Genomic DNA, 14128 nt, shown 5'->3' on the forward strand with positions numbered 1-14128 from the left:
GGCGCCTCAGGCACGGCTATCCGACGTTGCACGAACCTGAAACTTTGTCATATTTTTTTTCTCACCATTTTGCACATTTTGAGACCATGAATTTTTAAATCTGATTACCTACTTTGAAAAAATAAGTGCTGGCCTAACGCCTCATCTATCAAGACTACCCACTCCGGCCAAAGAGAAAGAGTTCCTGAATTTTTCAATATGGCTTACCTGGAGAAATGTCAATCATAAAGAGCAAACATTTGATAAATGATGCAGCCATATCTCTGGCATGGGCTGAGTCTGCAGCAATCCACGGTGTCAGAGGGGGATGACCATTTATTAATTCCATGATCCACACAGTGCATTCACTTCCAGTCAGTTCATCCTCCCAATAAGGAAGAAGCCATGGAGAATACAAGTCTTGTATAGCAATCCAAGTAGAATCTGATGCTGGTGCATAAAATGAGATGCAAATTTCATTAGCTTTTAAAGGGATTCAGAAAGCAATAAAAAACAGCCATTTCTAAACTTGATCATTTTGGATGGCACACGCACTTCACACGAAATCTTTTCCTGAGTATGTACTCCTGCATACAACTAAATACCAATACAACTACAGAAGTAATAAAAAAAATTGGCTTACATGTAGCTGATGCAACAACTTTCCTCTCTCTCAGGGTAATTGCCAACAGTGAACAACCAAACAATTCAAAAACTTTTTGAATAGGTTTTATGTGAGCACGATACTTGGGATATAAGCCATGGATTCCAAAATGAAGTCGCTCCCGTCGGAAGAAAGTAGCAAATAAAGTAACAGCACATTTGACCTGTAATTGGAAAAAAAGAAATTCAAAAAAATAAATGCATAAAATTAATAATGTTTTGAGAGAAAATGACAGACAACTAAGTACATCGACTTAGTGCGTATGACGTTAACCATAAGGAAGAACTCAAATTTAACTACAGCTAAATTATCAACATGGCACTCTGGGAAGAGAGACTGAACGTCAACATCTACATTACTAGCTTCAATTTTATACACCATAGTTTTCTGTAAATAATATACGCTCAAGTTTTTACAAGCATAATGACAGAATTTTAATAATAACACCTACATCTATGCACTACCCTGCAACCCACCTAAAAAGGTGTGTGGCAGGGGTAAAATAACGTGTGTGTATAACATGCACCTCATATTGAAAGGTTAGCATTTGCCTATGCATGTATTAGTAGGGTGGTCTTTATTTTAAAGTTTTCAAATTTCATTTGGGATGCCCCCGAGTTTTTTTCTATTTGGTGAGAAAATAAATCATGAAAATTATTTTTGCAATCTGGCACCAGGAAAACGTGCCAAATCCCACTTTAAGTTTTGAAATTTTGGTATTTTCATTTTTGGGTGTTTTTCGGACATAACTGAAGATGGTGTAACACTTGGATTATTCTATAAATTTTCTGTTTTCTACAACGACTCTATAGATATTTGTAGTGTATCGCCTCTAATATCTTTCAATTCTGCCCTTTGGTCCCCTGGATATAGCACCAAGAGGTCATTACCCCAGGCAGATATTTTGGGTGACACGCGGGATGCTCTCAATATTTGGAGATCATTCTCACTCATCATAAAAGCATAAAATTCTTTAGATAAACTTTTAACTTTGTCAATATAACCTTGAATGCTATATTTATCACTATATATTGCCAAAACAGGCTCAGTAGCAGTGGTTTATTCTCCGTATCTAAATCTTATATACAAGTGCTTCCATCTAAATTCAGCCTGAATGTTCGCAAAATCTTTAACTTTGGGCCCCGAGCGTCGGTGATTGATAATATCCGATTTTGAGAAAATTTGGATCTGAGTCCCTGATGTAAGTTGGCTACAATCCCGCATAAGGCATGTGCGAGAGCGTCAAAGCGATATTGCGCGTTTATATGTTTAAACTATAGATGGGTCGAATAACAGATTTCTCTAGCTCAAATATTAAATCATACCGCGAATATTCAAATATCTGAAATTTGGAATGCATCGAATACTAGAATTGCAAAAAGGATACTAAACGTTCATTTTCAGATTTTTCCCCCAATCATTTTTGGTTCCCCACATCAAACGATATCTGTTCACCTCTCTTTTCCGTGAATTTAATGTAGTTCGTCAACTTGCCCTAAACGGCACTGCATGCACTAAACAACTAGAGTCCACTACGTTGTTTTCAAGTCAACTACCAACCATGTGCAGGCGACAGTGTGTGGCACAAAATTCAAAGTATTCGAGGTATTTGAGGTCGTACTTTTACCATAATTATTCGAGATCTCGAATATCGAATACTTTCTACTATTTGAGGTATTCGAGTATTCGCGGATACTATTCGCAAATCTCTAATGTCTACCATGTGTGAGCAGCTGCAATTATAAAATTGTCTCTCATCTTCTGTGAAGACTTTCAATAGATTTTGGTTACACATTTTCTTTGTCCTTTCCATCTTTCTACTTATTATACGATAATCGGGTTACTAATTTTTAGTGCTAACATAAAGAAAATCTTTTCTCCATACTAATGATACTTCGCATAATTTTCAATACGATGGGGAAAGAAACGCAAAAACTAAATGAGGTTAAAGTACATGTTTTGGGGCATCATTTTTGGGTATTCAACCAAGTGAACCAATACTTAACCAAAATCTAAATTTGTTGAGAAATGATTACGCATAAGTTTTAGGAAAAAAATGAATGTGGATCATAACGTTTCTCTCTTTACTTCCCTGATAATGGAAGATGCTTCTCCAGCTTTTCTCCGGAAGCAACCTTGCTCCTGTCAGCATAGAAGAGAGACTTATTATTAAGCTAATATAAAACGGCAATTTCACTCACTGACTGACTCATTGATACAAATTCGCAGCCCAAACTGTGATAGGCGTGGATCTTTGGCTTATTGGACGTAAAAGTAAAAAAAAATTCATCGGGAGAAAAAATCTGAAAACTTGAAAAAGTCGATTAGTTTTCGAGACATATCGACCTGAATTAACATGGGAGCCTTATGGAACTAAAACTTTTTCGCTTTAATTTTGTACTTTTAAACGTCTGAGGAACATGATATTCAATGGACATAAACTAGATTTTTTGGTTGATTTTTTGGTTTGGTTGCAATTGCGACGAATTGATATTTAGTATTTTTTATTATAGTTTGAACGCTTTCAATGCTTTTCTTATGGGAAAACTTAAGGAATTTTTTTGACCAACTTGAAATAATCGTACGACAAATTCCTTGACTTTCAAGGTGGAGAATTTTTTGGATGATTTTTTGGCTATCTTGGAATTTTCATACGTCGAAACAATTCTGAGGAATAAACGATTTCGATTTTACATTATCGAGATGGGCAAATTTTCAAACTCGGATTCCGGCCTTGAGACATGTGCCATATGAAAATTTGGAATCTCCTGGAAAAACCGTATAGGGTGCTTTGCACCCTTACGTTTCACCCTACTTTCTCCGTAACCGTCTTGGTTAATTAATAATTAAAGTCCAAAAAATATCCTGCACGCGAAAAATCATTGTCGCCATTTTTTTGTGGAGCATACAATCTTAAATATCTTAGCAACCGTTCTAGCTAGATAAATGAAATTTTCAGAGTAACATTATTATGAAAAAGGTCAACTTTTTCAATGATGGCCATTCCGCAAGATTGTTTCAGGTGCGAGTTATATCGTTACAAATCTCCTTGGATACGGTTTAATTGCTAATAACTTTTTTGTAAATCAAGTTTTGAATACAAGAGTCATACACAATGTTAATGTGTTTCATCCGACAAAAGTTAAATCAAGCGGATCGATTGATTAGGGTCGAATTATGATCGATATAAGGTTGCATTTGATGGAGCCATTTTTCAGACCTATTTACATAGTTACGGGGATAAAAATTTTAACAATATGTAAGGGAAGGAATGAATTATGTGAACATATAAATTATTTAGATGAGTAATGTTTCCTAATCAAGATATATCAATATGAATTTATATCTTTTTGTAATACGTCCCCGAAAGAAATACACACATCGCTATATCTACATCACCAATATAAGTACATAAGTGAAATTTAGAAAGCAGGGATAGTTGAGAAGGCAGGGATAAGGGAATGACCATAGAATGGAAGGGATATCAATAGGATTGCGAATTTTTCAATACAGGTGTCAGTATAGTCGAAAGTTCGATTCGATTTTTATGGAAAATACGCAAATTGGCATAACTTGATTAGTGTATACGTTGGACCAATGAAATTCGGTGAATGGGTACATCTTGGTATTCGTCACAATGCCCAATGGAAATATGTTCTGTAGATAGTCTCATGTTCGATATATATCGAATCTACTTTTTCTTAAAATATATCGAATTGCTATATCATATAGGATTTTACATCCAAGGACATAGTTGACCATGAATTATATAGTAGATACCCATAGACTGGAAGTTAAACCAATACCATTGCGGATTTTGCAGTACAGATGTCAGTATAATCGAAAGATCGAATCGATTATTATAGCAAATACGCAAATTGGCCTTACTTAAATAGTACATCCGTTGGACCAATGAAATTTGGTGAATGAGTACATCTTGGTATTCCTCACAATGCCCAATGGAAATATGTTTTGTATGTAGTCTCACGTTCGATATATATCAAATATGCTTTTCCTTCAAATATATCGAATTGCTATAGCATATAGGATTTTACATCCAAGGGCATAATTTACCAGGAATTATATAGTAGATGACCATAGACTGGAAATAAAATCAATATCGTTGCGGATTTTACAGTACAGATGTCAGTATAATCGAAAGATCGATTCGATAATTATAGCAAATACGCAAATTGGCATAACTTAATTACTATATAAGTTGAACCAAAGAAATTTTGTGAATGGGCACATCTTGGTATTCCTCACAGTGCCCAATAGAAACATGTTTTGTATGTAGGCTCACATTCGAATCTTTGTTTTCACAAATTATATCAATTTGCCGTAACATTTAGGATTTTACATCCACAGGCATTGTTTACCAGGAATTATAAAGTAGATGACCATTAACTTGAATTAAAATCTACATCATAACGGATTTTACAGTACAGGTGGCAGTTTAATCGAAAGAAAGAATCGATTATTATAGCAAATACGCAAATTGGAATAACTTGATTAGTACATATATACGTTGGACAAAATAAATTTGGCGAGTGGGTACATCTTGGTATTCCTCACAATGCCCAATGGAAATATGTTTTGTATATAGTCTCACGTTCGAAAAATATCTAATCTAATTTTTTCTTAAAATATATCGAATTGCTATAACACATAGGATATTTCATCCAAGGACATAATTGACCAGGCATTGTATAGTAGATACCCATAGACTGGAAGTTAAACCAATAGAATTGCGGATTTTACAGTACAGATGTCAGTACAATCGAAAAATCGATTCGATTATTATAGCAAATACATAAAATTGGCATAACTTGAATAGTATATCCGTTGGACCAATGACATTAGGGGAATGTGTACATCTTGGTATTCCTCACAATGCTCAATGGAAATATGTTTTGTATGTAGTCTCACGTTCGATATACCGTATAAGCTCGTGTAAGAGGCGCACCTTTTTTCCCAAACATTGCAGCCGAAAATGAGGGTGCGCCTCTTACACAAACTTCTTATCTTCCCCCCTCCCCTTCACCGGTCGCGAGTCTAAGGGGAACTGAGTGGCCTTGGTTTTCAGTGTGAGTCAGTTATCTGTAATCCTAGGTCAAAAACAAGCGGCAGGCAGGGGAGTTTCTCCCTTAGTGACGTATTTTTAAAATGCTCCTGTTTGCTTTTCTTGTAAGCATCGCGCCGTCACGTCGGTACCCCAGAGGTGAATATGGAAAAAATGGCGCGGGGGTTTTTCGCTCCGGAGGGCGCGCTAAATTTACTGCCACGAGTGGGCATCCCGCGCCATTTATACTGCATATAGTAATCGCTTATCAAACGTAGAGAAACGCGTATTTTTGAACGACATACCTGGTCAATAGTCAATATCTGTCTTGCCGAGTAATTTCCATTACGCTGAGGGCCTGATTTTCCAAAAATCACCTTCAGACGAAATATGACGATTATTGCAACTGAAAATGATATTGGTATCAAAACATGCGCTTTAAAAAATTCGAACGAGTGTGTTCATTGCTGGGCTAAATTGTGGATGGAAGAAATCAGAAATGATTGTAAGTGAAGAGCGCGGAAGGAGAGGTCCAGGGGAAGGAGCGCGAAGCAAGCGACGAAATACGGAGGGGAAGGTGCGCACTCCCTCCCCTCCGTATTTCAAGCTACGAAGCTATGAGCGAAGGAGCACGGGAAAAACACGTCCGATCTTGCTTTTGACGTCGTTGCCTTCAAAGCGAAGGGGCGAAGGAGCAGCAATGTGATATACGCAGTTTGCGTTGCATAAAGTTCCCAGTCCGTCTCGTCTTGTTTGAATGCGCGTATGCTACGCTTGTTTCTTCCGAAATTGTCCTTTTTGGACTATTTTGAATATAAGTAGCCTTGTTGTTACTGTAAATCTTTGTGTAAAACAATTAGATCTTAAAAAACTTAAATTCTGTCAGATATGCGTCTCGTTAGATCTCTTCCTTTTTTTGAATCTCGCGCGTGTCATACAATTATTGAAAGCTATCGAGATATCTTCGGGCTCAGTTGATGACTCACCTAGCATTTGGCCTCCAGAAACTGGAAGATCGATCAAGGTCAGTTGGTGAAACGGGGTAGGGATGAAACACGTTTCCATTGTTCCCCTGTAACTTGATGTTTTCCTGTGGGGTCTCGGAAAGGGAAAAAAAAACGGCAGAGGCATTGGCTGATGGAGGACCAAGGGTGGTTCCGTTAAATCTACGACGTGGTTATTATCCGCTACGGCGCTGAGATTGCCCGATTGTTGTCCAAGCTCTTGGGAAGGTTCGTGCTAAATGCCTGTCGTGTTTTGCCTTAAAATTTTCCACGGCTGCAATTCTATTGCAATACTCCTGCGAGAGCATTTAAACAAAATTGTTCGTGAGTAGGACAAGCATCGCAGAGCAACGGCGTATGCGAAGAGAGGATCGGAACTCTTTCTACTCCCTCTTATACCGCTATTACCGCCGCAGTTATCAAAATTTCCTCTTTCAATACTAATTGAAAGAGGAAAGTTCGATAACTGTCGAAATTCCCGGCGTACGTCTGCAACACCGCGCGATAGTATAAAAAAATGCCGAAAATTTTTTTTCTTTATAGCTCCGACGCTCAAAATAGGGGTGCGCCTCTTACACGTGTGCGCCTCTTACACAAGCTTATACGGTATATCGAATATGCTTTTTCTTCAAATATATCGAATTGCTTTAACATATAGGATTTTACATTCAAGGGCATAGTTGACCAGGGATTTTAGGGTAGATGATCAAAGACTGGAAGTTAAATCAATAGGATTGCGAATTTTCTATACACGTGTCAGTATACTTGATAATTCCATACGATTATGGTAGCAAATATGCAAATTGGCGTATCTTTATAACTAATAATGTGAGACCGAAGATATTTGATAAATATGTCCATCATAGCATTGTTCATGCTGCACTATTGAAATATATTTGCTTACTACGCTCCCATTCGACACATTTCGAATCTGCGTTTTCGTAAAATATGTCGTACTGCTATTATCAATAGAATTTAACATCTACGGGGATAGTTGAGCATTCTTTGGTTCTTTCTCCAATTCAAGTTTCTTAACCGTATTCATATATTTATTGTGATCAATTCGTTTCGTTGTTTAAACCTTCCTCAGATATAAAAAGGTGACAGCATTAATAGACATACGTCGTCAGTGACATCCGAACATTACTTCATTATTCGAGGCATATTAATTCCGATAGTCATTTCCGAATTAGTCTCTGTGCGTTTTTTTTCTAAAAATGATGTTTTTAATTTGATTCAGTTTGGTACGTTCAAACGCTCATAACAAAAAAATGGAGGTGCTACAATCCTAGGGTAAGGGCTAAAATACGAAAATCGGCTATATTTCACAAGTACATACGTCATTAAATTTAAATTTCTCCTCATTACGTAAATATTAAGTTCAAAACGTTCTCCTAACGTATCGTGGTAATGGTATATCATCGTGGTAATTAAGACGACCCTAAGTATTGTTGAGGGCGAATGAGCGAGTTGTTCGCCCATTCGGCCCATTTCAATGACATTTTGAGTGTTTTTTTTCGCTTTTTTTTAGCAACTTATGGACCCAATACTTGAACACAGGTGACCCATACAAAAATTTTCAAGATGTTATTCGATAACGTTTTTGAAAATGGACGTGAATTTCTTAAGCGCTAATATCGTTGATATTTAACAATAAAGAATGGGAAGGTTAGGGTTGTGTGATTTTTAACGATATTTCACTCAAAAATTCAATAAGAAAGAATATTTTTTAAAATCGCATCTTAAAATAGCCACCGAAAACGTAAAACTAGGCCACGAAAGACTGAAAAAGGGCAGTGGGAACAACAGCAAACATTTTTTTGCTACTCATAAAAAATATTTGAAATTACAAAACTCAATATTACGAAGTGCCTATTTTCCGGTCCCATTGACTCAGTATAATGGAGAGTTTACTCTATAAGGTTCTGCAATAATTAAGCTGCGAGAAATAATTAATCTAAGCCATTCTGCACATGTCGGTCACATAACATGAGTTTAGATACACTTGAAAAAATAAAAAAAAACTATGCCTTTCATTGTTCAATAATATTAAAAAATACTAATAATAATAACTCCCGTCTCACACTCTCTTCAGGAAAACAGGATTTCCTTGGACACTCAACATGGCAGAAAGATTTTCAACCTAGCTTTCCCCAGAATACGTCACGCCTCCTCTGCTAAACTATATGCTCTAAGGCGTGCGCTCACTCTTGTTGCAATATCCCGGAAACCAAAGGGCAGAAATGAAAGATATTTAAAATTCCACATTTTTTAAAATGTGAATCATTCTTATAGAAGAGTTAATAATTGAAAATCAAAAGCAATTTTGGTTTAAAAAAGAACTGGTAATGCAAGAAATTGACGATGGACTTGTGCCAATATAGGAATTAGAGGGTTTAGTACATGGGCTGGAGCAATGGCTGAGCACCCCATTGAGTCGGGTCCCAAATCGGAGGGAAGAGTATACCAGGGCAACTCCTTCCCAAAAAGAGCTACGTGTTTAAAGAAATATTTTAGATGGTTAAATACCTGGTTAAACAAAAGCACATTCTGCACCATAGAAAATTCTTTCACAAAAATAGACCAATGATCAGGGCTCTCTTCACTGCTTTGGGTAGATACTGGAGTAGTCTTGCACTGATTTGCACTGCCAATGCCAATTATGGCATCCAGTATGTCATACCAAATAATGGGTGGAAGATGTTGGTCACCAATTGCAACCAGAATAAGTTCAAAAACTTCAATCAAAATTTCTGGAAATTTGTGTACTAGCACCAGCTTCAGGTCCTTTTGAAAAAGCTGCAAAAAGTGAAGATAATAAAATATTACCAAGCAAAAACATACATATTTTTATTTTGTAATAAAAATGCCAATAACATGATTAAATTAAAGAAGATTCCAAAGTGAAATAAAATTTTTAAGTTATAATTTTCATTTAAACTCACCATGCATTTTTCAATATTTTGAAGGTTTTTATTAATCTTCTATTTTGAAAAATAAAAAATGCACACAGTACAATTCCACACTTTCATTCAGTGTAAGATGTGTTATGCAATGAATTTGGATTTGCAATGAAAAACATTATTATCTTTATGCGAAAAATCCAGAGGCAAAATCATTCGCCTTGACCGGGATTCGAACCCGGATTCCTCGATTTCCGGCCGAGTGCTTTAGCCAGTTAAGCTACCGAGGCGTCATTCTCCCCTGTGGAAATTTGTGGACTATACTGGACAAGGTGGTATAGACTGCTGAGCATATTATGCAACTGGCAGTCCAAGTCGTGCGTATGACGCCACAGCCGGACTCTGTAAAAGTTATCACTGCGGCTAGTCCTGGTATACTTAAATAAGTCTAGAGCGAACACCTCTTCGTGTTCAAGGGGGAGTGAATTTTATGTGCTTCAATTAGCATGAATGTGTTGACAGGTTTCAGTTACATGTTTTTAAATTTTGGGTTGTTTATTTGCTTCTTTGAATTTGGAAATGGATACTGAGTGAACTTGAAGAATCTGGTAATTTGGTTTGAATGGTAAGTGTGTGATAATAGAATGAATGAGTCAAGTGAATGGCGGAGAGTGATAAATGAAAGGGAGGCAGCATAAAGTGAAATGATCTTAAGAAGGAAAAGTGTCAATTTATTTTCATAGCTATTGCTCGAGATGTGTTCTGTGGCAGATTTTAGCGAGCAAAATTTTACTAATAATTTTGAATTTCCAATTTAATATTCTTGTACTAGTCTCTAGTAGTCATTCATTGATTCAAGATAGATAATAAGGGAAGGTCTAACTCGAAGGCATTGGGGTTTCGATTGTAAAATGTAAATTAGGATATGGTAACCAAATTGTTTATAGTTGCTTTGTTTATAAAAGTTGAGTTTCAAAGGCTTTTAAAAGAATATGTTTTTAGTCCCTAACAACATTTCTTTTAATGGGGCTAATGTAACAATTAATTTCGAGTGTTATTTGAGTTGAGTCGGAGAATGTTGATGTGACAATTGGTGGGAGTGGAACAATGAGGCAAGTGATGGTGGACGGGGATTGTTGTGAATGGCAAAGAGAGGGAGTTGGATTGCAATAGTCACGGAGAGCGGATGTGTTTTTGCTCCCGAGTTTTAAAATTAAGGGATTAATTTGATACACAATACCACAATATGGTATAACTGGTGTTGAATCCAATCTCTACTTTAAACTCATAATTGCACCTATTATGACAGTCAAATTGGAATAGCTTAAATTGAATCACAAAAATCTAGAAATAGTCCTTACCCCAATCACCAAGGTCCAATCCCCTTCATTGGTGGTACAGCACCCAATGCCATCAATTAATAATTTAACTAGTGAGAGTTTTTCCTCCTTCAAAGCTAGTTGCTGAGATAACCAATTTTTTATTTTAAACTGTAATAATAAATAATAAAACATATTATTAGAGTTACACAAATAATAATACATCTTATTAGAGTTACATAAATAATAAAACATATTATTAGAAGATTTATAAATGACAACCCAGTACACCTCTATGTTTTGGCCCTAATTTGTCTACTCTCAGGCAAACATAGCCGTAACAGTACCATGTTTCCCATAGTCCCAGCCCTACCATCTTTTTTCCTTATATTTAGACTCCCTTCTCTACACATCTAAGCTAATTTCAACCTTCAGACTCCAGTAAGAATTCTGAGGGTGATTCGAAGATATAAATACTTCTTTGTTTTAACCATATCGCTGATCTTTTTTTTGCCCTCCCCCCTTAGCAACTTTTCTTGGATATGCTGTTCTTTCTTTGTTGTTTCCTCATTGACCTTGAATGGTAGCTGCCCAACTTTTCTTTTTTTTTCTTCCTTCTTGTCTATCCAGATTGCAGATTTAAAGCATCACTCCTCTATTAACACCACCTTGTTCCTCCATTTCCTTTCTCAACTTCTCAATCTCCATTCAAACTTGTTTCTAATTCTTCATCTGTTTCTATCTTTTGAGCATTATGGTCTTCTCTTAATAATTCTTCTTTCATCCCAGAAGTGTTTTTAAAAAGACATTTTATCACTTCTTTCAACATTTCCTGTTGTTATCTAGCCAATTTTCTTTACTTTTCATCCCTCTTTCTGTTATGCATCTAATCTCTCCTGTTCTTCCCTCATCCCGCTCAGCATTGTTTCAACCCCATTCCCTTCCACTGAACCTTTTAGAATCTCAAACAAATAATTCGATACCTCCACTGCATAAACGCTCAACAATCGCCCTCCGATTAGAATCCGCTCATATAGATAGCCCCTATAGTAAATGATGAGCGGATTTGATTTGGTGGGTGATTGTTGAGTGTTTATGCAGTGGAGGTATCGAATTATCACCTTTCAGCTTCTCCAGCAGTTAAAATTTTGTTCCTTGCTTCACTATTCCACGATCTTTCAATGGCTCTTTCAACTAAATTCTCATTATATTGCAGAAAAAACCCTGCCTAATGCTCAGTATTCCTTTGAAAGTTATGCTGTACAACCTTTCATGATATGAGCAGCATATCAGCTAGGATCAGAACTATGGCAGAATGCATCTAATGGTATACTTTATTGATAACTTAGTGATAATAATAAAAATAATAATTTGTATTCACTCTATAGGGATGTACATAACCATAGGTACTGTCAATTTTAGAAAAAGAAACAAAAAAATAATATTATTATTTATCCTTTAAAGGACAGCTTTAAATCAAATGGCAAGTGTAACCAATTTTCTGATCCTAGCGAGTGTCATTCCAGGAGCCCAAAAAAATATTTGCACTATCTCAGTGATGAAACTCACTGTAAACTGATTTTTAACAAACTGTGTCTCACTGCAAGGTCATTGATGAAAACATTAGGTGGTCCCTTTTGGGACGCACGGATGATAAAGGTTAATTATTATTTAAATCAAATTTCATTTATGAGAAATTCATCAATACTATAAAAGCATTTTTAGGGAGAACAAATTTCATTATATTCTTAAGGCTGTTCTATACCCCCGTAAAAAAAAGCAGCTTTTGCAGGCCATGTTGACAGGCCACTTATGAATTTACTTTTAACATTACAGAGCTCATTTTTCATACATCGTAAGAACATAAATGCATACAGGAGGTTAATTTAACAAAACCCTCAATTGAATCTTGGTAAATTGGTAATATTAATATTAATTAGCTTTTAGGCGATGAAAATAGGATATGATTTTCTCCTCCGAATCCTGTGATGTGGGAAGCAAAAACAAAATAAATGTTGCAATAACCTCGAAGTTGCATCCTCCTCCTATACAATAGAGCAAAATTCTAAGTCACACATTGTATAATAAATAACCTCGCGAGGGCTTTCAACATGGAGCATGAATTTCGTCAATTTCAAGCAATTCCTGTAGCTTCTTTCCCTGTTGGTGTTCCTGTGATAGGAAGGCCTCCCCTCCTGACTTCCTCCCTCTCTCTGTCACACTGACTACAGCAGCATGCCTTTCCCCTCCCTCCAGAACTCCCTCTATTGGGCAAAGGTCATTTTTTTAAGCTTCATCTTTTGTATTATGTCACGGCTTAGGAAAAGTCAATTCAAAATGCAGGCCTGGAAGAGTCATGAGGCATTTGACTTTCCTCATAAATGGCTTTTTGGTTAGGGTGTGGAATCCAAATCTGAGATTTGCTAACAATTTCTTGACAAAATATGGCATGAGTGGCTAATCACATTTATTGTTTTTTCACTTGCTTCATACTTGGAAGTTTTCACCTATTTACATTGATTTTTTATGTAAAAACTACATAAGCAAAATTTCCTTCATTTTCCATTCCCTATGTTTTTTCCAGTCAGCAGAAGTTTGGGTTCTGGGGTCATTTACTAATTGGTGTTTCTTGTCCATAACAGCCACAAACCCATTATGACCATAAGTCATCAAACAAGTGTACAATGGATTTGTTCTTTTTACTTTTAAAATTATTTCACATTAATGCCTAGGGCTGATTCCAAAAATGACTTTCATTTACTTCTGCCAACTCAGATTTTTTGTACACAGCATTTTGAAAAAAAAGGCAAAAATTCTCAAACATGGCAAATAAAAAATTAATGCACACCGATTTTCTCAAAATGATTTCTTCCATTGCTGGTGCATAAAAAATGACACATTCTTCATAATCACCACAGTGATTCCAAATCTGCCACCAGGGATGTCATTACTAAGTGGAAATAGGAATGGTTATAGAGAGATTTCCTCATAATCATATATTCCCTCTGAAAGTCAATAGTTCTAAAATTTTCCATCCTAATAGTTTTGGTACATAAAATGACAATAAGGAATTCTGTCAATGCAAATGTTAGATGTCACAGATTGTTGCCACTTGCTCCTCCAACTCTCGTTTTTGTCGAGTTGACTGTGGAAATTAGTTACTCCATGTTTAGTAAAACTATCTAACTAAGTATGTA

At 36.2% G+C, this 14128-nt stretch overlaps 1 protein-coding gene across 1 annotated transcript in view; it reads right to left on the minus strand.

The window, feature by feature from the left end:
- Window positions 1-14128, minus strand: part of LOC124159956 (ectopic P granules protein 5 homolog) — a 160691-nt gene that overhangs the window by 51095 nt on the left and 95468 nt on the right. Inside the window, exons 23-26 of the mRNA XM_046535784.1 lie at window positions 10974-11102; window positions 9239-9508; window positions 623-806; window positions 208-429 (exon numbers count right to left, since the gene is read on the minus strand). Of these exons, the coding sequence (XP_046391740.1) occupies window positions 208-429; window positions 623-806; window positions 9239-9508; window positions 10974-11102 (805 nt within the window). The remainder of the gene's footprint in view (window positions 1-207; window positions 430-622; window positions 807-9238; window positions 9509-10973; window positions 11103-14128) is intronic.

The sequence above is a fragment of the Ischnura elegans genome, chromosome 1 (assembly GCF_921293095.1).
Source record: "Ischnura elegans chromosome 1, ioIscEleg1.1, whole genome shotgun sequence".
NCBI classification, from domain to species: Eukaryota; Metazoa; Arthropoda; class Insecta; order Odonata; family Coenagrionidae; genus Ischnura; species Ischnura elegans.